This window comes from Sitophilus oryzae, unplaced genomic scaffold (assembly GCF_002938485.1).
Source record: "Sitophilus oryzae breed Bouriz unplaced genomic scaffold, Soryzae_2.0 scaffold_2006_pilon_pilon, whole genome shotgun sequence".
Lineage (NCBI taxonomy): Eukaryota > Metazoa > Arthropoda > Insecta > Coleoptera > Curculionidae > Sitophilus > Sitophilus oryzae.
Genome location: NW_022146732.1, coordinates 4,828,030 through 4,853,566, shown reverse-complemented (window position 1 = coordinate 4,853,566; position 25,537 = coordinate 4,828,030). Strand labels below are relative to the sequence as shown.

General features: G+C 33.4%; 1 protein-coding gene across 1 annotated transcript in view; it reads right to left on the bottom strand.

The window, feature by feature from the left end:
* Positions 1-7,793, bottom strand: part of LOC115883902 (homeotic protein proboscipedia) — a 108,856-nt gene extending 101,063 nt beyond the window's left edge. Inside the window, 2 exon segments of the mRNA XM_030902328.1 lie at positions 4,294-4,534; positions 7,511-7,793. Coding sequence (XP_030758188.1) covers positions 4,294-4,534; positions 7,511-7,515 — 246 coding nt within the window. The 5' untranslated portion in view covers positions 7,516-7,793.
* Between the last annotated feature and the right edge of the window lie 17,744 nt (positions 7,794-25,537).

The following is a 25,537-nucleotide window of genomic DNA, read 5'->3' as shown; positions in this document are numbered from 1 at the left end:
TAAATGGAAGTAGTTTGAATGTGGCGTTTATCGCCTCAGCCTGAATATCTATTGGTAAGTTACTTATTTCGTTTTGAGCCATTTCTGGCTCCAGTTCCATCAGCAATCGACACTAAAGAGATTTAAAAAATATTGACTGAAAACTGACTAAAGAAGACAGCTTTATTTATTTGTCAAATTACATAGAAACCAAGGCCAACCCAGCACAATATTTTTTCTACTCGTAATAAATTTCTTGAAATAATAATTTCTGAATATTTTTTAAAACGTAACTCGCTATGGAAAAAAATATTGTTTTATACACGACGATAACATTGCATTATCGTCTCCCGAAATTAATTCATTTGCGATTTAATCGCTCGTGAATAATTAATCTTTTCGGTCGACGATAAAATACCATTTTATCGTCTTGTATAAAAAATAACAAATGTTGGACTGAAAACATATTTTTCTTTATCTCTCAGCGACTCTACTGCCCACCATCAATTACGTGTTTATCGTTACTGGACAAGCAAACAGCTATGTCAACACCGGTTGTGATATGTTGGCTTTGCATAGAATACGGAGGCGGACACTTGTGCGCGGACAAGTAAACTGGGCTACGTGTTTTTCTAGATCGGTTTCCAATCCTGTTCTGGAGTGGCATATCTATTTATAGAATTTCTATTCTTTTCGAAATATTTATATTTGAGTAGTCATTCAACACAATATTTTATATAATTTATCAAATATATGCTATATTATATATATATATATATATATATATATATATATATATATATATATATATATATATATATATATATATATATATATATATATATATATATATATATATATATATATATATATATATATATATATATATATATATATATATATATATATATATATATATATAGTGCTATATATATATATAGCGTCAACTACGCCCTGCTTCCATCTTCGAGGTGGTCTTCCACGTTTCCGCCTTTCGATTGGTGTCCATGAATGAATTCTTTTTAGCTATCGGTTATCATCCATTCGTTGGAGGTGTCCGTACCAACTTAGTATTTTGCCATCAATGGAGTCGAGAATAGTTTCTTTTTCTCCTATAATTTCTCGTATTCTTTGATTTGAGATGTGTTCCAGTCTTGAAATGCGACAACTTCTTCGCCAAAAATCCATTTCAAGAGACAGCAACTTATTTTTCTCTACTTTGTTTAGCTCCCACGTTTCAGCGCCATAAGTGGTAATGCTCTCTACAATGGCTTTATAAAGTAGAATTTTTGTTTTTTGGGAAATTTTGTCACTCCACAACAACGAGTTAAGTTGACCGATAACTCTTTTTCCTTGACCAACTTTATTTGCAATATATTGAGTGCTTTTTCCATTTGTTGTAAAAGTGACGCCCAAATATTTAAATGTACAGACATTTTTAATTGTGCCGATTCCTACATCCAAATCCTCACGTTCGTCATCACCCACTACCATGTACTCCGTCTTCTTTTTGTTTATTGTTAGGTCCCATTTCGAATATTCCTCATGCAGTTTTCTAAACATATAACTGGAGTCATCTCTGTCTCCCGCTATCAAGACCTGGTCGTTGGCAAAGAGTAAGGTATATAAAGTGTCTTTTCCTACTGGGATTCCCATTCCACGGCATTTCATCTTCCAACACTTCAGTACTTCCTCCAAATATACTTTAAATAAAGTTGGTGCTAATGGACACCCTTGTCTTAAGCCCTTATTCACAAGAAATTCTTGGGAAATATTGTTTCCAAGTTTAACTGTGCTACTGCAACCCTCGTACAATTTTCTTGTTGCTTGGACATACCAACTACTGATACCAAAATTTTGCATTGACACCCACAACTTACTCAGTGGCACTGTATCGTATGCCTTCTGTAGATCAATAAATGTCAAGTGAACCGTCCTTCCCCTTTCTAGCCTTTTTTCGATTAGATGCTTAAGAGTGAAAATGCCATCAGTACATGAGCGTCCCGGTCTAAAACCATTTTGCTCTTCCGATTCCGTTATTTGTGCTTCTATCTTATGTTTTAGTACTTTGCCATAGAGTCGAGCAACAGTACAAATTACACTAATTCCTCTATAATTTTCACAGTCGCGTCGGCTCCCTTTCTTAAATATGGACGTAATAATCGCTTTTTTCCATTCTTTGGGCGAGTCTTCTCCATTTAAACATCTACTAAAAATATCTGTCAGAATTTCCAAAACTGCTGAGGGGGCAGCCTCTAAAAGTTCTACTGAAACATTTCCCAAACCTGGAGCTTTGCCATTTTTCATTTGTTGGAGGGCTTTATTTACATCTGCAGAGCTTATTAGTGTTGGATGCTCAGGTTCGGATGGATTAACAGGATGACTTTCATGATCTTGTATGAATTCGGTTCTATTTTCCGTCAACAGATTTTGATAATAAGTCTTCCAATCCTCGATCGGAATAATATTCATCCCTGCAGTATCTTTATGTTGCCTTCGCATTCCGTTGATAATTTTCCATGCTTTATTTGCTTTTGTGTTTCCAGCTTCTAAGTTGACTTCTTGGCATCTTTCTTCTCAGTACTCATCCTTTGCTTTTATTATTTCCTTATATATGCTATTTTACTATAACTATAATATGACAGTTTATACTTGTACCATATCTAGAATAAGAAAAAACAGAATAAAAGACGGCCCAGATGTTACGGCACTATATAATACAATATCCAGTGACTTACGCACCATTAAATCTTGGTGCGATTCTAATCTCCTATGCCTCAACCTATCAAAATCTAAAGTTTTGTCATATAAAAGTACTATACAACCTTTTGTACTTAATAACACCACTATTGACGTCGTGGACTCTGTGAAATTCTTAGAACTTGTTGTAGACAACTCGTTAAAATGGGACTTGCACATCGAATCTTTATCAAAGAAACTAAGCGCTGCCTGTTTTGCGCGAAAATCAGGTTCTAAGGAACTTAACTTATCAACCTCTAGAATAGCATATTATGCCCTTTTTGAGTCACATCTTGGTTATGCTCTTCCATTCTGGGGTACTTGCTCGCGCAACAAAATTTGATCGTATTTTTAAACTCCAAAAGAGTATAAAAAGAGTAAATATTTGTTGGGACAGATGATTGGGGATTGATTCAAAAGAGTAAATATTTATTGGGACTGGGACCAACAGTAGAACTCACTGCCAGAATTTCTTTAAAAATTTCAAAATACTCACTCTTTTCCTTCTTTATTCATTTTTGAATCCGTTTGCTTAATCCGCAAGCACATATCTGCTATTCCCGAAAGGCCATCTCATAACTATCCACTTAGGAATGCAGAGCATGATCTTTATCTGCCAACCCCGAGCTCAGAACTAGTTAAGGGTTCAATACTGTACAATGCCAAAAAAATGTACAATCATCTGCCTTTGAATATCAAATCGCTTTCATTCTTTCCCGCATTTCGCAAGGCTCTAAAATCATACCTACTGGAGAGAGCCCTATATGCGGTAAACGACTTTTTTGTTGATGTTTAATTATGAACAATTTTGAATTTTACAATTTTGATCATCTCATACACTGGTCAAAAGTCAAGTATTTAATATTCTATAACTTTAAAATTATATCTATTTACTGCGTACGGCCATCTCATAACTATCCACTTAGGAATGCGGAGCAAGATCTTTATCTGCTAAGCCCGAGCTCAGAACTAGTTAAAGGTTCAATACTGTACAATGCCAAAAAAAATGTACAATCATCTGCCTTTGAATATCAAGTCGCTTTCATTCTTTCCCGCATTTCGCAAAGCTCTGAAAACATACTTACTGGAGAGAGCCCTATATGCGGTAAACGACTTTTTTGTTGATGTTTAATCATGAACAATTTTGAATTTTAAAATTTTGATCATCTCACACCCTGGTCAAAGGTCAAGTATTTAATATTTTATAACTCTTAAAATTATATCTATTTACAATCTTCCTATTGTAAAATTTTATTGATACGCCTTTTTTGTGTTCTGCAATTTTCCATGTATGTCCTATTTGTAATTTTAATGTCTTAAATTTTTTTGAATTGTACCTATGATTTGTATTGTATATTTTTTATTATTTGTATATTTTTTTCTGATTTTGTTTGTTTTGTAAATGCTTTGTCGAAGAAGGTGTTTTGGCTTTTTGCACAATAAAGCGTTATTTGTTGTTGTTGTTATCTTACGTATATTTTTTTGTGATTTTGTTTGTTTTGTAAATGCTTTGTCGATGAAGGTGTTTTGGCTTTTTGCACAATAAACCGTTATTTGTTGTTGTTGTTATCTTACCTCTGCCATCGACGGCTGACTGTTGATGAAGCCTGTCTCGCCGCACCCGTCGATAGGGTGCCTGGGAGTGCCTCCTCCGCCACCCTGGGCGGCCTGCGGAGGCATCCAGTACGGGCCGCCGCCACCGGCCGCCTCCTCGGGCGTGGTGGACCGCGTTTTCACCGCCACGAAGTCGACCTCGTCCTCCAACTGACCAACCCTCGGCATATGGACGAGAACTGGACCGGTCTCTGGCTTGATCCTGGAAAAATGATGGAAAAGGAGAGAAATATAATGAGAAAATAATGTTGGAAAATAGGGTTTTAAATTTAAGTATATTTAATATAGTTTAATAATTAATATACACTAAGATGAAAAAAAAACGCAACGGAAAAATTTTGGGTCAAATTTAAAGTGTTATATTTTTGTGATTTTTAGCCTTATCTTCATGATTTTTTTAGCAACCTGTATATAATTATATCAACTTTAATTCGTATACTCAGTTTTTTTATAAACTTTAGTATTTGGCATATTATACAGGGTTAATCGAGGGGTTCTTTTTTTACCCTAACGTTAAAATACCCTGTGCAATAATTTCGTGTGTACATTTTCCTGAAATATACTTTTACGATCAGAACCATATCTCCTAAGTATTTTGTTTTTTGGATCATGTCAAAATATGCTGTGGTTAATTTTTAAGAGCGAAAGAAACTTGTCACCAACAATTTGCAATTTTTTCAATTATCAGTTCTTTTTAATATGACAAGCCGGCTTTGTTGATTATTGTGAACTATATGCTACTATGAACTTCCCATCATGTTCGAACTTTGGAACATGCTTGGCAGGAGGGTTAGAGATCGTGAAGCGGTACCAGCTTCATTAAATGAACTTTACTTGGTTCTTAAAGAAAAATGAGAAAACATAACGCAATATGATATAGGTATTATGCAGCCTCAATGACAGTGTGAACGGACGTATACAGGCAGTACTAGCAGTCAAGGGAAGTAATGCAAGGTATTAGGTTACTTTTTAATTTTTTTTTCTATTTGTATACTTAAGTATGTATTACAGATGCATTCTTTAATATCGTTAGTTCTGTTATCGTTATTAATGTTTATTAAAACCAGGACTGTATGGTTAGTCTTGAATGTTTTTTTTGTGACAATAGTCACCAAAACCATCTCGTCATGCTAAAAAAAATTCATCAAAAAGTAATCATAATTAAAAAAAATGCAAATTGATCTTGATCAGTTCATTTCGTTCTTAAAAATTAGCCAAAGCATATATTGACATGAATTAAAAAACAAAATGCTCAGGAGTTATGGTTCTGACCGTAAAATTTTATTTTCAGAAAATTTACACACGAAATTAGTGCACAGGGTGTTTTAAAGTTAGGGTTAAAAAACAACTCCTCGATTAACATTATATAATCATTATCGGATATGAAGAACTAGCCTCTGTGAAGTCGTCTCAGATAATGGCTTTTGTCAATGATGAGTCGCTATAACTCAAGAAAGAGGGACACACAATAAATCTATAAGGTCGCGGTGATTAACACATATCCCATACATTCTACATGTTTACATCATGTTGTGGTGCAGAATGAACTTTAACTATGAAGGGTTATGGTACTTATAGTTACCATCCGTGTTCCAAGCCTAATGTGGCTATTATTTCTTTCACAATTACTAGTTTACTATAATGCTTATCTTCTTTACTATGTTTTGCCTTTTTTTGTTCTCATTAATTGGATGAATTAGATTTTCTTAATTTGATACTTCAGCAATTAATTATTATAGTAAGTAAAAGAAGATCCTAGAAAATCCTTTTTTGAGGAAAGTAAAATGGCATTTGTGAATCCACTAAAAGAGCTAGCTTTATCATGGCCCATTACTTAAGTGTTTTATTTAGCAAATAAGCATCTTGCTACATATTTCAAGAAATACATCATTCATCGGCGGTTGGTTAGGTTAGGTTATTTTTTTATACGCGATATCCCCAAAACTGTTTACAGCAACACTAGAAGAAATCTTCCGTCAACTGGACTGGACCAACAAAGGGATAAAAATAGATGGGGAATATCTTAACCATCTAAGATTCGCTGATGACATAGTTCTGAAGAACTGTTACAAGCACAAATTAAACCAAACCAAACTAAATACAGCCAGCAATAAAGTAGGCCTCAAAATGAATTTAGCAAAAACTAAAGTAATGTACAAGGAACTAGCAGCATTAGCGTAACTAGGAATTCATCCTGGGGGGGCCTGGGGTTGAGCCAGGGGGGGCCTGGGGCTTTTGTTTTTTAAAAAATGAAGAATAATGTTAAAAAACATGTCTTTTGAATAAAACGTTTACATGAATTTCTCTATCAATAAATTTCATAGACTTGGTTATCAGACCGTGTTCCCGTAGATTACTTAAATACCTACAAACTTTCTAAAAAAAAATAAAATTAACACATTTATTGAACACAACCAAAGAATATTAACTAAACAAAACTAGAAAACGTCATTTTTACTACATCACAAGCAAATAAAAATTAATACGTAGCCAAGAGTTATAATTCAGGATTTCTCTGGGGGGTGTTCAGCAGTACCTAGGCAACCCGGGCACCCCTGTAGTTACGCCAATGACTAGTAGACAGAAAAGATATTCTAATAAATAACCCAACACTGGAAATAATAGAAGAATATATAAATTTGGGACAATTAATACCCAGCTCGGAATCTCTACTACCAGAAATCAACAGAAGAATTAAGTTAGCATGAAGTACTTACGGAAGAAACTCAATAATATTCATATCTAGAATGCCACTTTATCTAAAGAAAAAACATTTGACCAATGTGTACTTCCAGTACATGCGAAACCTGGAGACTTAAATCGGACATTAAAATGAAACTGTAAGTCGCACAATGCTCAATGGAACGAAATATGCTGGGAATAACCAAAAAAGACTGTAAAAGAATAGAGTGGATACGACAAAAGACCCAGGTAACAGAGGTCATCCATAGAATCAAATCCCTTAAGTGGCAATATTGATTGCAGGACACCTTTCAAGAAGGACAGACGACAATTCCAGGAAGGTACCCACGAGGAATTAAGGAACCTAGAAGAGAGTTTCTAAATATGTGAGGGAGGCTCCACCATAATTGGAAATGGTTGAATCAGCCGAAAATGATGATGACGAATATATCATATTCGTGAAAAGACTGCAACGCGATTTGATAAAAGACTTTACCTCATCGATCCAGTATAGTCCTTAAATCACACCTCCCACGTTCCTTAACCACCATCACAGTCCAACAGTCACAAATAATCTCCTATATGATCAACACTAGCAAAAAACCGCGATCAACCGATCACAAACAAAATCCCACACTACAATATATCGAAACCGTCCAAAAAACAATACAGCGTCTCGCGCGTATTCCCGATATATTCCCTCCTCCCACCAGGAACACAAGAACAAATTCCCGTAAATCCGCCACGGCAGCGGGATGAAGCCTCGGCCGTTCCCGCGCTTCGAGATTTCGAAAACGATTGTCGAGCGTCGACTGCGAGCGCCGCTTGTTTTTCTTTCTTTACGCGCCGGGGAGGATGGTGGACTGTCACGTGACGCCGTTTCGCGCCAATAGGAAACTCCCTGACCGGTTAAAGTGGGTGGAGTGAACTGGTAGGGGGCGGGACTACGCCTGTCGTGTCGACCTCGGTTAGAATTACAGGTAGGAATTATGGAAAAAAACGAGGAACAGGCCGTCGATACGTACCTTTGATATTCTTATTACTTTAAACACGGACGGGGAGTTGGAGTCACGCGAGGCGGTTTCGGATTGTCGCGGGCACGACCAAGTTGTGTTTCTTTGGTTTGTGCTTTGGGAACGTTAAAAGAAAGAGAGAAAAAAGAAGAACGGTAAAAAAGCAATTTTCCGGCAATCTTTTTTGCTGTGTTCTAAACTTTTAGAATTTCTCTTTTTTGCTGTCTGTAATTTTGAGAAATATAACTGTCTGGAGGATGATTGCAATTGCTACGTGTACACGCAAAGCTTTTGGGTTTCTAAAGTTTTTAATATAACTTTTATTCCTGATTTCAGCAGTATTTTTTTTTGCAATTGTTGTAGATAATTGTATCATACTCTATGAAAAATATTGATTATGCTCAATTTTATGATCATATTTTACTTGCAAAGCTGGAAAATATGATTTACTGAACTCTACTGGACTTGATGGTGAAATAAAATGAAAAGGTTTATATAAAAAGAGGTTGTGCGTAACCAACCTAGAAATTTTATATAAATAAATATATAAATTTCAACACTATATTCACAGTATGTTTCAGCTTGCTTTATCTTCCTTTGTTTACTTCTGTCATTTGCCAGTTACATTACTAATAGTCTTTGCCATCTTTATAATTAGATAGTGATTTAGTTATGAGTCTATAAAAAAAATGGTTTTCATAATTACTGCGGATATGAGACGCACGTTGTAATAGAAAAATTCTCGTTTTGCTTTTATTACTTACTCTTAAATGTACCTATAAACTGAATCAAATTTTAATGATTGTGGATAAGATTTTAAAAAATTGCAGTACAATATGATAAAAACAGATTTATGATCAAGTTGAGTTTGATTTGAGAGTTGACTGAAAAAGTTCTAATGTAGAATAAGGGAAATGAAAGAACGAAATAATGAAAGAAGAAAGTATGTTAATACGATGCTTTCAAATTAGGAGATATAGATGAAGCTTCGAACTATCGCCCAATTGCACTCCTGCCCACACTATCTAAGATCATTGAAAGATTGGTTAAAAAAGGGTTTCTATCTTTTCTCCTTAAATATAAAATACTTATTAGTGGTAAAATCTGCCTCTTTGCGGACGATACTAGTTTCACTTGGAGCGACCCAGATGTTCCCATTAAATCTTGGTGCGATTCTAATCTCCTATGCCTCAACCTATCAAAAACTAAAGTTTTGTCATATAAAAGTACTATACAACCTTTTGTACTTAATAACACTCGTGGACTCTGTGAAATTCTTTGGACTTGTTATAGACAACTCGTTAAAATGGGACTTTCACATCGAAGCTCTATCAAAGAAATTAAGCGCTGCCTGTATTGCGCTAAGATCAGTTTCTAAGGAACTTAACTTATCAACATCTGGAATAGCCTATTATACCCTTTTTGAGTCACATCTTCGTTATGCCCTTCCATTCTGGAGTACTTGCTGCGCAATAAAATTTGATCGTATTTTCAGACTTCAAAAGAGAGCAGTTCGATATTTATTGGGACTGAACAGTAGAAATCACTGCCAGAATTTCTCTAAAAATTTCAAAATACTGACTTCCTTCTTTATTCATTTTTGAACCCGTCTGCTTAATCCGCAAGCATATATCTGCTATTCCCGAAAAATCACCTTACAACTATCTACTTAAGAATGCGGAGCACGATCTTGATCTGCCAACCCCGAGCTCAGAACTAGTTAAAGGCTCAAAACTGTACAATGCCAAAAAAATGTACAATCATCTGCCTTTATGGATATCAAGTCGCTTTCATTCTTTCCCGCATTTCGCAAAGCTCTGAAATCATACTTACTGGCGGTAACCGACTTTTTTGTTGATGTTTAATCTTGAACAATTGTGAATTTTAAAATTTTGATTATCTCACACACTGGTTAAAAAAGTCTAGTATTTAATATGTTATAATAACTATTAAGTGATTATCACCATTTACAATTTTAAAATTGTAAAATTTTAATTGATACGTTTTTTTTGGTTCTGCCATGTACACTGATAAAAAAGATAGACTTGAACTGAAGTCGTCATCGTTCTTGAAAAACAAAATTTAGTGGCAAGAGAATTTATTTTTAGGCTAAAAGAAAATATTTTGTCTGAAGAAATACTCTCTTAACTCAAGAAAACTGGTTCTCATGAAAAATTTGAAAATTTCTCTTGAATCTATTTTCATTCAAGCAAATGTAAGTTACTTTGTTTTAAGATAATAATAAAAATACGCTAGGAAGTACTTCATTCAAGAAACATGGCCATTTTTCCAATAGCTAAATACTCTTTTGATGGAAAATAATAACGACACGCAAAGACGATGACGAAGGACGGTATATACAATCAGTCATACGTCGCATTTCATAGGTCGCATATCATAGTACGCACGGGTTTTGTTGCTTGGAATTTTCCACTTGGAATTTTGCATAATTTGATTTTTAAACGCATATCGTATAACAAATTAGTGATCGTTATTAACATGCATTTGTCATTTTTTATGGACAAACTTTAGGATATATGGATCCTTTAAAGGAGTTTTTGAAAAAATGGAAATTAGAGCATTGATTTGCTATATTTGATGGTAAGAGACATTTACCTAATGCACCTGTTTAGATAATGCATGCGTGACTATAGAGAGAATAAGAATATAGGTATATCAATTTTTTATGCAAATAATTACAAAAATTTTAGAATTTCACGTCGTCGTATTAAAAAATTTAAAACGTGACCAAACCATAACTTTAATAATTTATTTGCTTTACTTTGATTAGTCGTAATGTAACATTTTTTTGTAATTTGTAGAGTGATGAACCACTCCAAAAAATACCAAGTTAAAGAAGCAGAAATAACTACTATCGAGGAAAACAATATCACTTTACTTACTACAGACCAGGAAAACCTAAATTTATCAGAAAATAATATACCTCGTAATATGCCTGTATATGATGTATAGACTTCTCTTAGATCAAAATAAATTTTAGTTGAGTCAATGGTATTCGCTATTGGTTTAAGAAAAGTGTCTCTTTAATCAAGAAATGTCCCTTTTCAATCAAGAATTTTTGCATGAATCAAAGAGACTATTGTTTTTGTAGCAAGAACTTCTTTGCATATTAATTTTGGATCAAGAGTGAAATACTTTGGACAGATAGATTCTTCTATTCTCTAAAGTAATTTTTTAAAACTTATGAATAGATAGTTAATGAATGATGCTTTGGGCAAAGAAACGTCGTTCTTGGACCTATTGAAAAGCGCCAATCTTTTGGGTCAAAGTCATATTCATTTCGAGAGAGATCCTTTTTTTCAGTGTATGTATGTACTATGTTCTATTTGTGATTTTAATGACGTCAATATTTTTGAATTGTATGATTTGTATTGTATGATATTTTTTATTATTAATTATTTGTATTTTTTTTGTGCTTTTGATTGTTTTTAAAATGCTTTGTCAATGAAGCTATTTTGGAATTTGAATTGAATTTATTAGAATGTCTTTTCTTTCTACTGGTTCGTTGTATATTAGTTTAAAAAAAATATTTAAATGTTTTTTCCTAAAAAAAAAATTATTGGGTAACTTAACATTTTTTATTAATTATTCCTTTACGAAACCAACTTTCCCAAATTCCTTTCCTCGCAGGCACTCCAGACTCCAGACTATAGTACCCAAACTCCACTCCAAACTGCCCCCGGTCTGGCGTTTTGCGGCTCCATACGTCTTGAGACTAGGACCGGCCGGCTCCTAATATGTAAAGTAGCGGTGTAGTAACAGCAGCAGCACACACAGGCCCTTCTGGCCGAAGGGTTGAAACATTTCCTGCCTTGACCGTTGATTAATGATGCTTAATAACTACGTTCCATCCGCAAAGATGGGCCTTTGACTCCTCCGTAAAGGGGGCTTCTTGCTTCTTGCGTTTCTCCCCTCCTCTCCTCGTCACTTTGTGGGCCTTAAGTTTGGAAGTGGCCAGCCTCGCACAGGGGGGTGTTTTAAGCTGAAACACGGTCAAAAATATTGTGTGGTTTATTCACATTGTTACACTGAGAGAAAAAACGTTGTAAACTAAAAAAAAATCATAATGAATCAAATAAAATCAAACATATTTTGGCCTCATTAATGGTCATAATTGAATTAATAAGGCATCTATTGATTTTATGCATACCGTGCTGGCAACTGTTACTTTTGGGTCGGCATTTACATGTGTGGAAGTAACTCGCATAGGGATCTTATTAAGTCGGAGTGAGAGAAATGCGACCGACCGACGCGACGCGCGACGGTGTGCTGTTGTGGCGTTGCCGATACGCCTTTCCCTATCAAGTAAAGTAAAATCACGATCGCAAACCGCTTATTTTTAAAATACTTTTTTTTCAAGAGATAACTAGATAAAATCATTAAACAGGTTTCTGAGCATCTGAAATGGAATTATAAGGATATCGTTAGGGTGTCATTTTTTTTATAAAGAGAAAAGTCAGTAATCGCGATAATTTAAAAACTCAACTTCTTAACACATAACAGACCATAACTCAAGAACCACTTTAGATATTGAAACTTTTTTTATTTTCAAGATCGGATATTTTAGAAAATGTTTACAAAAGAAAAATTCGATAAGGTTGATTTTTCCATTCAAAAATTGTAAACAATCCATCCATTTACTATTAGAGCATAGCTATTTTCAGCAATCGTGTAATTTTTTTATTGATAAAGATTTTCACATACTGTCTACAAAGAAAATACAGCAGAAATATTAACAAAGTTCTTGAAAAAACTACAATCTATTATTTCTAATAGATTTCGAGATATCGATGTTTAAATTCAGAGTTCTAATAGCGCGACCACTATCGAACACCCACTCAATTCCACTTATTTTTACCAAAAATGCAAGTGTTTCTAGCATGCACTTAAAAAAATTCAAGCTATAGGGAAAATTACAACGACTCGTTAATAAATAAAGAAATTAAGTATCACGAGACGTAATAAAATCGTGAAGCTGAACGCATGACGTACACCTTTCCCTAGAACTTTAAGTACTGACAGAGGTATTGTTCAGAGGTATCGGTCGACTGGTACGGATCAGGCACTGACAGAGATATCGGTCGACCGGTCAACTGCGACAAATCTGCTATATCCCCTTCCACGTCTCTTAGAGATGTGCACAGTTTCTCGGTTTATTTCATACGTTTGGCAACGTGTTTACCAGCCCTTAGTATACTCGTACATATAAAACATACATGATCATTGTCATTGTTAGTGGTACATAAGATTTAGAATAAAAATGCTGCCTATTTGATTTAAAGAAATATATATTTGATTATTAGTGTTTTCCTTTTGTTTTTCAAATACATTCCTTTTATTTCAAGCCTTTCTCTTTATATTTTTAAGAGCAATGCTTAGTGATTTATTACTATGTCACTTTGTTTAAAGCTTGAGTCGATTTTAATCGAATATATATCAGTACTAACAATAGAAAAATAACAGATAAATAAAAAATAATAGATACAAGGGTATCCCGGTGAATTTTGTCTAGTGACGAATAGTTTTTGTAATGTCCTGGAGTTGATCTGCCCTTATTAGATTCCGTCAAAAAGGTTATAGTCGTCGATCCGTCTTAAAACTGGAGTTAACCTGAAACTGACAATTTTTTTATACAGAGTATACAGGATTTGCAGGTTTTCTAAATCGTATAATTGCAAAAAACAGTATTTTTTAGGTTCCCAATGCCACTATTGATGATTGATTATTTATGGTTAGCGAACCAAAACGATATAAGCTTATATTAGTTCAGAAATAAATAAATAAACAACTCTCGTTATTCTCAAATTTGAATTTTTGATTTTTGGCCAGTTTTAATACTAAAATACCTCTCTGTGCGTCGTCTGACGGATACAGGGAAGGCGAAAAAAGTTTCGCTAGGTTTTGGGTGCGGGTCTTAGTGAATAGTTTCAGAGTTTTCGTCGAAATTTCCCAGATTCGGGTAGAGTATAGCAAAGAATTTACATACAGTATATCCCCGGATTGTCTTTACAAGATTTTTTTTTATTATTTATTAGCATTCGTCATAAAAAAATTGCTTGTCCTAAAATGGTTAATCCCGTTTATATTTTTCGAAATTTCCATACCGTTTTAGAGGAAATTAACAAAAATATGAAACTATGGTTGAATTTTTCTTGACGTCTAATTTATATTATATTACCATAGAAACGCCTTTAGAATTTTAGGACTTCAACCAAAATTCAACCATATTTTCATGTTTTTGTTAATTTCCTCTAAAACGGTATGGAAATTTGAAAAAGTATTAACGGGATTAACCATTTTGGAAAAAGCAAAATTTTTTATGAAGAATGCATTTTTCTCGAAATGTCAATAATAAAATATTCTTCCTCTTTTAAAGACAATCCGGGGACATACTGTATAATGATTTTACATTGTTTCAAATTTCGACAAAATATATAAAGATCTTGGTAAACCCAATGCAATTTCATGTTTAATAACACTAGTAAAATTCCGCCTATACATAAGGTTCTAGAATTTACAATGTTGATGCGTGTGAATGAGGGGAGTTAATCACCGAAACCTTACAGATCTAATGTGTTTCCCTTTCTTTAGTTATATTACATTTGTATATCTCTCTTCTCTCTCCTAAGCCATTACTCATCCACTGCAGAATGTAGGCCTCTCTCAGTTTCTTCCACTCGTTTCGATTCTGTGCTCTCCTCGTCCAGTTCTTACCGGCTACGGTTTGGATATCATCAGTCCATCTTTTAGGAGGTCGGCCGACTGGGCGTTTGGCTAGGCGTGGCCTCCAGCAAAGAAGTCTGTTTGCCCATCTTTCCTCGGACTGTCTGGCCAAGTGTCCTGCCCAAGACCATTTAGAGTTAGCTATCCTCTCTACGATGTCCGTTATCCTCGTCTGTCGGCGAATGTCTTCATTTCTAATGTGGTCGCGAAGACTGATACCCATCATGGCTCTTTCCATAGCTCTTTGGCTCACTCGCAACCTGTTCACACTTCGTGCCGTCATCGTCATAGTCTCCAAACCATAGGTCATGACAGGCAAGACGCATTTGTTGTAAACGTCTCTTTTTAGGCTATTTGGGATTTTGCTTTTGAATATAAAGTTAAGTTTACCAAAAGCTGCCCATCCGAGTTTGATCCTTCTAGAAATTTCGGTTGTTTGATTTTCCTTGCCGAGTTTTATGGCATGACCTATATATATATATATATATATACTCTTTAACGTTCTCAATCCTTTGTCCATTAACATTAACTTGCTCTTCATTTTCATTTAGGGTTTTAGTTTTAGACAAATTCATTTTTAAGCCTACTTGCGCAGATGTGTGGTGAAGTTGTTCGAGCATTGTTTGAAGTTCGTCCAACGATGAGGCCAGGACAACGATAACATCAGCGAAGCTCAAGTGGTTAAGCATCCCACCATCTACCTTAATACCCTTCTTGTCCCAGTTCAGCTTTTTAAATATGTCCTCCAGGGCCAGTGTAAAAAGTTTGGGGGAAATAGTATCTCCCTGTCGGACTCCTCTTTCCATTTTAATTTTATTTGTGATATTTATGTCATCCAGTTTGATAGTCATTGTAGCTGATTTGTAAATAGATGATATTATGCCCGAGTATCTGTAGTCTATTCTGGCATTTTGTAGGGCATCGAGGATGGCGTGTAGCTCTATAGAGTCGAAAGCCTTCTCATAATCCACAAAGGCGACATATATAGGGAAGTTGTATTCGGTGCTTTTCTCTATGAGAGTGCGGACTGCCTGAAGGTGATTCACAGTACTATATCCACTTCTAAACCCTGCCTGTTCCGGGGGTTGATAAAAGTCGAATTTGTTTGACAGGCGATTTGTCAGCACCTTTGTGAATATTTTGTAGAAGTGCGAGAGCAGGCTGATGGGACGATAATTGTCGAGTCTGGTGTTATCACCCTTTTTGTGAATGATAGTGATTGTTGCGTTTTGCCATAGCTCTGGTATTCTCTGTTCCATAATGCATCTATTAAAAATTTCCGTAATCTTCTGCAGTAGAAGTTGTCCACCAGATCTGAACATTTCGGTTGTTACTCTGCCTTCTCCCGGTGTTCTGTTATTTTTCATTTGGGACAGGGCTTTCCTTATTTCTTCTACGTCTATTTCAGGAATTTCCTCGGAGTTAACATTAATGACTGGGGGTCTAGTGGGTTCGCTGATCGTTGTTATTTGCTTGCTGTATAGTGTTGTATAAAACTTTTCAATCACCGTCAGCATTGAATCTGTGGTCGAGACTAGGTGGCCTTCCGGTTTGTATATATACTCATAATATAGTCTCAAGGCTTTGACAAAAGCCAGTATCTGAGACGGTTTTATAGAGAGTTCTCCATCTCCGATATCAGTCGCAGTAAAGTTAAAAAATAGCAAACAAGTGTGGTGGAAATTCTTGCAATTTGTATCAGAGAATATTCAGATGGTACTCGTTGAAAATTAAATGAAAATCATTACTACAAATTGAAGCCCTACTAACTATATTTTTTGACACAATTTGCTGTTACTAGGCACTATTGTAAAGTGAGTTGAGGAATAATAATAACTTAGCTAATAGAACAATCGTGTGTCATATTTATGTTTATAAAAATCTAAGTACTAGATTTTTAGATTTTTCTCTCAATGACTACTACTTTGAATTTTTTTACAAAAATAAATAAATGGTCTTCTTAGTCTCAAATTTTTCATACTTCCAAAACATAGACATAAAGCAAATAGATTTTTGAAAATATGACACCAGCAGACACCAGACACTTGGGGGGTTAGATATTTCCACTTCTTTCATTTCTTCTTACCCAACGAACAACAGAAAAAATACAGATGATTAATTACAGTTTTATTTTTCATTTCTCGATCCCATCTGACAAAAACCATCAGTCGATGGTACCGTCGCCGGTCCACATGGGCCTCTGATGAATGAAGTAACATGTGGTAATGACCCTTTTCTTAAAATCTGAATACCATGATTTAATATTATTCATGGTGGTTCTTGTGTGTCCCGTTTTCTTTGGCACCGGCTCTAAGACGGAAGCTGACCATAAATCTTTGCGAGTCAAGAGAAAAGGATTTAATTGCAAATATTGTTGAGAATATTTGAGGATTCTTTCGATAATTTGTCTTGATTATTGTCGGTTGAAATGGGGGATCCGAACAGGAACATTTGTAGATTTTACAGAGACAATATACACTCAAATGCAAAAACGCAACGGATAATTTTTTAATAAATATTTTTTTTACTTTTTTTCCATAGCAACTGTTAAAATTCCCTTATATCTATCAAAAATAGTAGATAAAATAGTACTTTAACCGCAAGGGTACATTAAATGATACTTTATCAGCGAAGATCGGTTAAAAACTTTATTTCTTCTCGCACGTTTTTTAATTGCTTCCATTTTTGAAAAGTTCTGTATTCCTTTTTATAAGTTATTCGGGATTTAAATGGAAGTAGTTTGGATATGGCGTTTGTCGCCTCAGCCTGAATATCTGTTGGTAATTTACTTTTTTCTTTTTGAGCCACTTCTGGCTCCAATTCAATCAGCAATCGACACGAAAGAGAATTAATAAATATTGACTCAAAACTGACAACTAAAGAGACAGCTTTATTTATTTGTCAAATTACATAGAGACCAACGCCTACCCAGCACAATATTTTTTCTACTCGTAATAAATTCCTTGAAATAATAATTTCTGAATATTTTTTAAAACGTAACTCGCTACGGAAAAAATATTGTTTTATACACGACGATAAAATTGCATTATCGTCTCCCGAAATTAATTCAATCGCGATTTCGTCGCTCGTGAACTAATCTTTTTGGTCGATAAAATAAAATACCATTTTATCGTCTTTTATAAAAAATAACTATTATTTTTAAATAGGCGAGCTAAGCCAAACCATTCAAGATTAAATTTTAGCAAATACTATCTCTTATAATTATTAACTTTATTTTTTTGTTTTTTTTTATTATGTTATGAGTATTTATTAGTATTGTTAAGTAAAAAACTCTAAGACAATACTTAAAAAATATCCGGATTTTATCTGTACTAACTACCTAATTGTTTACCATGTGATTAAGTCTGACGTTTTGAGGACTTGAACTCTGTTAACCGACTAGAATTAAATCATTAAAAAATACTTTTAATTTCGGTGAATTATAGCAACAGTCGAAAACATCGGCCACAGGTCATTAGTGGTAGACCAGAGGAAATAAAATGCTCTGAAGGGGTACGAACATTAGCGCTGATGATGTAGTACCAACAACGGCTGCTTCTAACAGTCATTTGAAGTTCTCCATTGCAGATATACTAGTTCACAGTGGTTAGTTTCTTTTTTATAAAAGAGTTAAATTCTAGTGTTCTAGGAAATTTGAAGTTGTTTTAAATTAAAAGGTGTAAGTGATAAGTGATTAGTCATTGTGTTATATGCTATTGCTAAAGTTACAGAGTGTATTTCTCCGTTATTATTTAAAAATTTCGACCCCAGCGCTCGTTACGACAGAAATCAGAACTTCTCTGTATTTCACGCAGAAGGTACTGAAAGTATAAAATTCTCAAGTACGAAGTTTGTGTGATGTAACGCTGTTTCGGGTAGTAAGAATCAAGTGAAAAGACCTAATCTGAACGATGCGTTATGTTGTGACAATTTCAAATGATAATAAAATTGCCGAAAAAATGTCAATACGGAAAGGAGAGCATAATTGCGTGGTTGCTGGTTACAATATCACTCAATACAACTCTCCCAGAACAACATTTTACAACTCTTCAGTTTTATCACACCGATTTGGTCAAAAGCAAAAATGGATTCAGGCAGTTTGACGAAACAAGTGAGTAATCAAAGTGCTCATTACATAATCAAAAAAATAAATAGGCATATACAGGATGGTCCGAACTGTATTCCGAAAACTTCTGCAGCATATTCTGCAGATAAAAATAAGTAAAAAAGCTCGTATAAATATATGTCCCAAAATGCTTAGTTTCGGAGATATACAGTGTAAGAAGTTTCATTTTTATTTCGATTTTTTCTAAATAATTACAGTTTCTGTTGAACTTTTGGCACAAAAACTTTTCAAATTTATGATTTCAGTCTAATAAATATTTAGTCAACATATTTAATTTATGTCAATGATGACAGGTATTGATAATTTCGATTCCAAATATCTCGAAAACCATTACTCGAAGCGATTTTTACCAAGAGACCTTCTTCACGTAAAAAACGTCGTAAATGTATATTTTTTTACTCAGTAGTTTTATACAGGTACGGACGAAAAGTTATTACCCTTCAAACACATGTAGGTGGCGCCCCCTACAAGTAGGAGTCATATTGACATCAGAATCAAGTTTCTCATGTCAAAAAACTCCCAGACACCAATTTTCATCCAAATATTGACGTTACTTCAGAAATTATTTGGAAAAAACTAAAATAAGAATTAAATTTCTACACCCTGTATCTCCAAAACTAACACATACAGACATACATTGATACGAACTTTTTTACATATTTTTATCTGCAGAATATGCTACCGAAGTTTCCGGAATACAGTTCGAACCACCCTGTATACTGTGAGGATAAAATATAATTTAATCAATATTAATAGTATACTTCTTTTTAATAAATTAGAGTTAAAATTATTATGAACCCGTTGCAAACTAGCAAAATCGTAGTTGTAGTATTTTTTACTATTAATCTTCTTTTAACTCTTGTTAGTATAGTATCTCATCAAGGCATTAAACGGCGCACATGTTTTTTTAGAAAAATATTCCAGTGATAACCCACGCGCACGTCCCTGGTGAACCTGTCGACAGTTTTTTAATACTAAAATTGTAACATTTATAGTAACTTTTATTCTCAAAATTTCATTCGAATTGCTAAAAGCACTTGCAAAAAAATTATAACAAATCTAAAAAAAAAGTCTTTCGGACTGAAATGACCCGACATATTTCTTTATATTCCAAACATTTAGTTTTTAAGACACTCTGTATACATAAATAAAATTATTGATTTTTAAAATACTATTCGCAAAACCAGAGAGAGGGAAATCAGGCGACGAACAGAGATTATAGGTGTTAAATAATAACTTTTTAGACTACCGTTCGAGACGCGTTGATGTTATTTTGGTTCGTGTTTTGTGACAAAGTATGTTATTAAAGGTAATGTCAATGCATAGAGCTTATTTGTCTGTTGTAATATTCGGTGCTACAGATGTTCCTTATTTATTTCCTCTGAAAATTATATAACATGTGTATATATTTAACGGAATCGATTATGCTGTGAATAATTTCAGTTTAAAAGTAATTTAAATACAATCGTTTACTATCCATTCGCGCCGATGTTTGTGGTTCAGTGTGACAATAATGACAGTGTGGCCTTGTTGAATGTACTAATATTTTTCGACCGTGAATGGGCGAATACTTTAGCTCACAAAAGAGCAAACAAAAACAATAAATAGAATAACTCATAGAATAACATAATCGAAAGATATAAGCACCAAATCTTCAACATTACCTTCGAGTTCTCTACGTGCCGTCTCTTTCATGGAGGATGGCGATCACATTGACAAAATCTTCACGATTCTTGGCTTTCCTTATGAGTTCTTCAAAAGTTAGGTGAGTCCAATTTTTGATGTTCCTCAACCAAGATAGTTTCTTCCTGCCTTTTTTTCCTGCCTTCCTTCCTCTTTTTCCTTCAAAATTTTAAGTAGTAGCAAAATATAAACAACAAATTAGAAGTCAAAATTATTTATATTAGATCCTATTTAATATAGGATTTAATAATATAGTCTCTAAATTTTTTGTGGCAACGTTGGCTTATTAAATAATAATTACAGAACTAATTTTTTATATTAACAACAAATTTTAAAATCATGAAATTTAATATAAACATATTTATTAATTTTCTATGTAATAGAAGAAAAATATAAATAAAAAATTAGAAATCAAAATTATGTAAGTGTATTACATTTTATTACTTTGTATTAGTATTTAAAAATAGTATTTGCTTTTACTGGCATTTACTTTAAAAAATAAATGAAATATTTCTTCGCAAAAATCTACATGTAAGAGAATTAGCATAAACAAAATACAAATATCGTTAACTTTTTTTTAAATTGGCACTTGTAGAACTTTAATCAATCAATTTAATTTTCTCATCCCAAAATTTGACTTCGATAACCATTTACTTTTTTTTTTACTTCGATAACCACATTACCACATTACTTAAATATGATTATCAAGTTCAACTAATTCATATTACTAAAACATCTAAAATACAAATACATAAAAAAAAAAAAATAAATAAATAAAAAAAAATAATAATTAAAATTAATTATAAGTTCACCTCATCTATCTGAAAAATTGCTACTTCTCAAAATTTTCCATTAAAAAAATAGACCATATACCGCATAAAATTAAATAATTGAAAGATCGGAAAATCACACAAATTTTCGGAAAAATTTTGACCACCTGCACACGCACAGAATCATCAATTTAAAAAAAAACACTACTACTTTAGTATTTTAAATATTTTAATAAACGCAAAAATAGCACAGTATTTAGAAGGCAAGTTATAAAAATTTGGAAGAACTAATAATGCACTGACGCACACAAAAATCAAACGAATACTAAATTTCATTTATCAAAAGCATTCGATAGTCGTGGCTTAACGATAACCATTTAGTCGCACGGCGAGGTTGTCACATATGCTTTAGTATATAAATGAATGAATGATTTTATTCGAATGAAACCATTCGATAGTTGAAATCATTCATTCAGTAACCATTCGATAGTCTAATTCATTCGATAGTTCCCATCGTTAATTTCCGGCCGTTTCATGAGCTCTTTGGGGTGGTTTTCAAAAAGTTTGTTTTACAGCAAATTGATCCGTATGAAAGTTGTTCATAATAAATGGACAAGCAACTTTTCCTCATGATTTTTTTTTGTAGCTTCATTATTTTTGGAGATAGCGTCCAGTTCATGAACAAATTGGGGTAGTTTCATAATTTTTGTTTAGTTCTACAAATTTACCAACTTAAAGCTGTTCATATTCAAATTACATGCAAACTTCTATGTGATATATATTTATTTCCCCAAAACGAAACATGGAATTCATCAAGTGAATGAATATTATGATTTTTTTTATTTGTATCGTCTTCTTTTGTGTGATGGACCTGGCGTTGGCTCCTCAAATTTATTGTTGGTGTCTTTTGTTGCTTCGTATGAAGTAAAGTCGTCGTCGTCAAAATATAGTTCATAAGGCAAAGGTGTACATACACCTCTTATTTTGAACGAGTTTCCTAGGGTGAATTTGCTGAAAATAGGTAACATTGAAAACTACCCTAATTTTTTCATGAACTGGACGCTATCTCCAAAAATAATCAAGCTACAAAAAAAAAATTCATGAAGAAAAGTTGCTTGTCCAATTATTATGAACAACTTTTATACGGGTCAATTTGCTGTAAAACCAACTTTTTGAAAACAACCCCAAAGGGCTCATGAAACGGCCGCTAAGTCCGGAAATAATAAACTTATAAAAAAAATCATTAGGCAAACTTATAGAGAATGTTCTTATGTACAATTTGCGTATAATTATTTTGTTGTAGTACAGTTTTTAAAAAACCACCCCTATTGCTCAAAAACCGCAAGGGGAAAATTTCCGATTTTGTTAATTTTACACTCAGAAGACAAACTCTGAAAAAATCAGCTTGCCTGTAATTTTTTTATTTTCACTCTCTATGCGGCGATACAATTTTACTGGATTAAATAAAAATATTTTTAACACAACGTAAATTCCTTTATTTCATTACAATTATTTCATTTATTATATTTAATTAATTATATTACGTTAGGAATCTCCCCACGGGAGATGGCACATGATTTATGAAACACTCTGTATATTTTTTATCTCTTTATAATAGAAAATATAACAAGATCTTAAAATTAAACGCATTGATATTCTCTTTTAATAATTATTTTTTTTTATTTACAGATAATGCTGTGACTCAAAGTGTTTATGGTATAAACTTAGTAAGGTAAGTTATAGTATTAATTTAAATTTTTTTATATGATTTGTACAGGGTGAGTCTTAAATAGGTGCAAATATTTCCAGGGATGGTAGATATCGATAAAAGAAACATATTTTTTCTTTACCGTTTTTCAAAGAAGTCCAAAATAGCACAGATATTTTATTTTGAAAATTTCCAAAAAAAAAGATTTTTCACTTAAATTTTGAGAACCACCGGATCTTTTCTGTGTTCTATTTTTTGTAAATTTAATCTACTACCTATATTGGCATATTATGAAGAAATAATGTTTTTTAACTAAAAATTAAAAAAATTTCAAAAAAACTTCCGAAAAATTCCAAATTCTCAAAAAAAAAATTTCGGGAAAAATCGAGACATTTTTTGGGGGTCGAAATATACTCTACCTCTAAAATATTTACACTTATTTAAGACTCGCCCTGTATAATTAGGTTTAAAATGATGGATATTAAATTTGATATTCCTCTAAAAAATATATTGAAGTACTTAATAGGTAGGACGCTTATAACGGTAGGACGCTTCGGTTGTAAATTATTTGGTAATACTCTAAAATCTCTTCATAATTAGATTTTAACTTTGACATAAAAATTACGATATCTCTTGATGGTGTGAACACATCACAATTATAAGTATTTTTGCGTGACAAAAATTAGTTTAAACAATACATCTAACGACACAGTTAATATTTTTCTCGTATTATTGTAAGGAAACGAAAATAACAGAAAAAAATACACACGAAGATAAGGGAATCTTGTAACCGTCGGTGTGAGATAAAAAGATGAGTATGGGAAGAACAGCATTCAATATAAGACAAACGTTTGTGATTGTTCTCGGAGACAATAGTTTTGAAAAATGATGTGACCTTGTTTCTTCTTTGTGATTGTTCTTTAGACGATGTTACTAAGATTTATTTTTTTTCTTGAATAAAGTACGAGCAGTGAGGTTACCTCCTGATTTCAGAGATTTATTTTAACCTGTTGCTTGATAGCTTTGTAAATTGCTCATCGGAATATTAGATTGAAAAAAATCTATTTTAACCATAAAAATTGGCCGCCCATACTAAAATATGTTAATATCTCGAAAACTGCGATTTTGACTGATTTTGATGTTATTACAAAGTTTGTTGCAAATATTATTCCTAATCTTAATTTGAAAACTGCGTTTCGCTAGCTACTGTAATTTTGGAGTGACGATTTTTTAAAATGTTTAACCCCCTCCCATACCCCCTTACCAACCCCCCACTCCCACCAAAAACTAATGGCTAGATTCTCGGGTGCCACAGTATTTTTGTGCCAAATTTGGTTAAAATCGGTTCAGCGGTTTTTGAGTTATCGTGTTACAGACGGACAGACGGACGGACAGACAGACAGACACCATGAACATCATTCTAAGTAAGACAGCGCCACTATTCTAAGTAAGAAGTTCTACAATAAACAGTTTTCACCTTCTCGATACCTTTAACATTAGCAGAGATACAGGGGGTGTCCCAAAATGGCAAAATTTTCAAAAAGACCCTGTAGCTCAGAAACGAAGAGGGTAGTGAAAATTTTGTTTACGGCATCTTCCGTTTGACAAAAAAGTGGGATAGGTTTGTACAAACCGCACCCTTCTATCTTCACGAATAACGGAGATACCGTATGATTTCAACCAAAATGGGACACCCTGTACAACGAGCTAGTAGACAGAATTCAGCTAGACATTCTAATAAATAACATAACAACGGAAATAGTAGAATATATATATTTGGGACAACTAATACATAGCTCGGGATGTCTACTACCAGAAATCAACAGAAGAATTACACCATAATTGGAAATGGTTGAATAAGCTGAAATTAATGATGATGAAATAATCAAGTAGTATTTTTTAATTATTTTCAAAATAATTCTGAAATCATGATAATTCTGAAAAATAGTATAGAAATACAAATAAAGCTAGCTACAATAAAACAATCAAAGATGTCTATTTTTTATTAATATTCAGTCCTTAAGACATAAAACAGATGAATTATATCTTTTACTAGAAGAACTTGAATTTCCAGATATCATTTCCATAACTGAGCACTGGTTGAATTTTAATGAGCCTGTGTTTGTTAAAAATTATACCACAGTAGCCAGATATAATAGAACAAATTTTTCTCATGGAGGTACTATGATAATGTCTTTAAACAACGACTTTTCCGAGGTAACTAGGTACAATGATTGTTATCTGAAAAAGTATTCGAATTTTCCATTGTCCACCATAATGCTTATGACCTTTACATTATTTGTATTTATAGAACACCTGACTCTGACGTGCAATTATTCTGTCATAATCTACTAAGCTTGCTTGAGTCCCTGCCCTTGAAAAGCAAACTAATTTTGTGTGGTGATCTTAATATTGACTTTCTTGGTGTATGTGCTGCTCAGGAGTTTCTTCGGTCCATTTTTGATTCTTTTGGAATGGC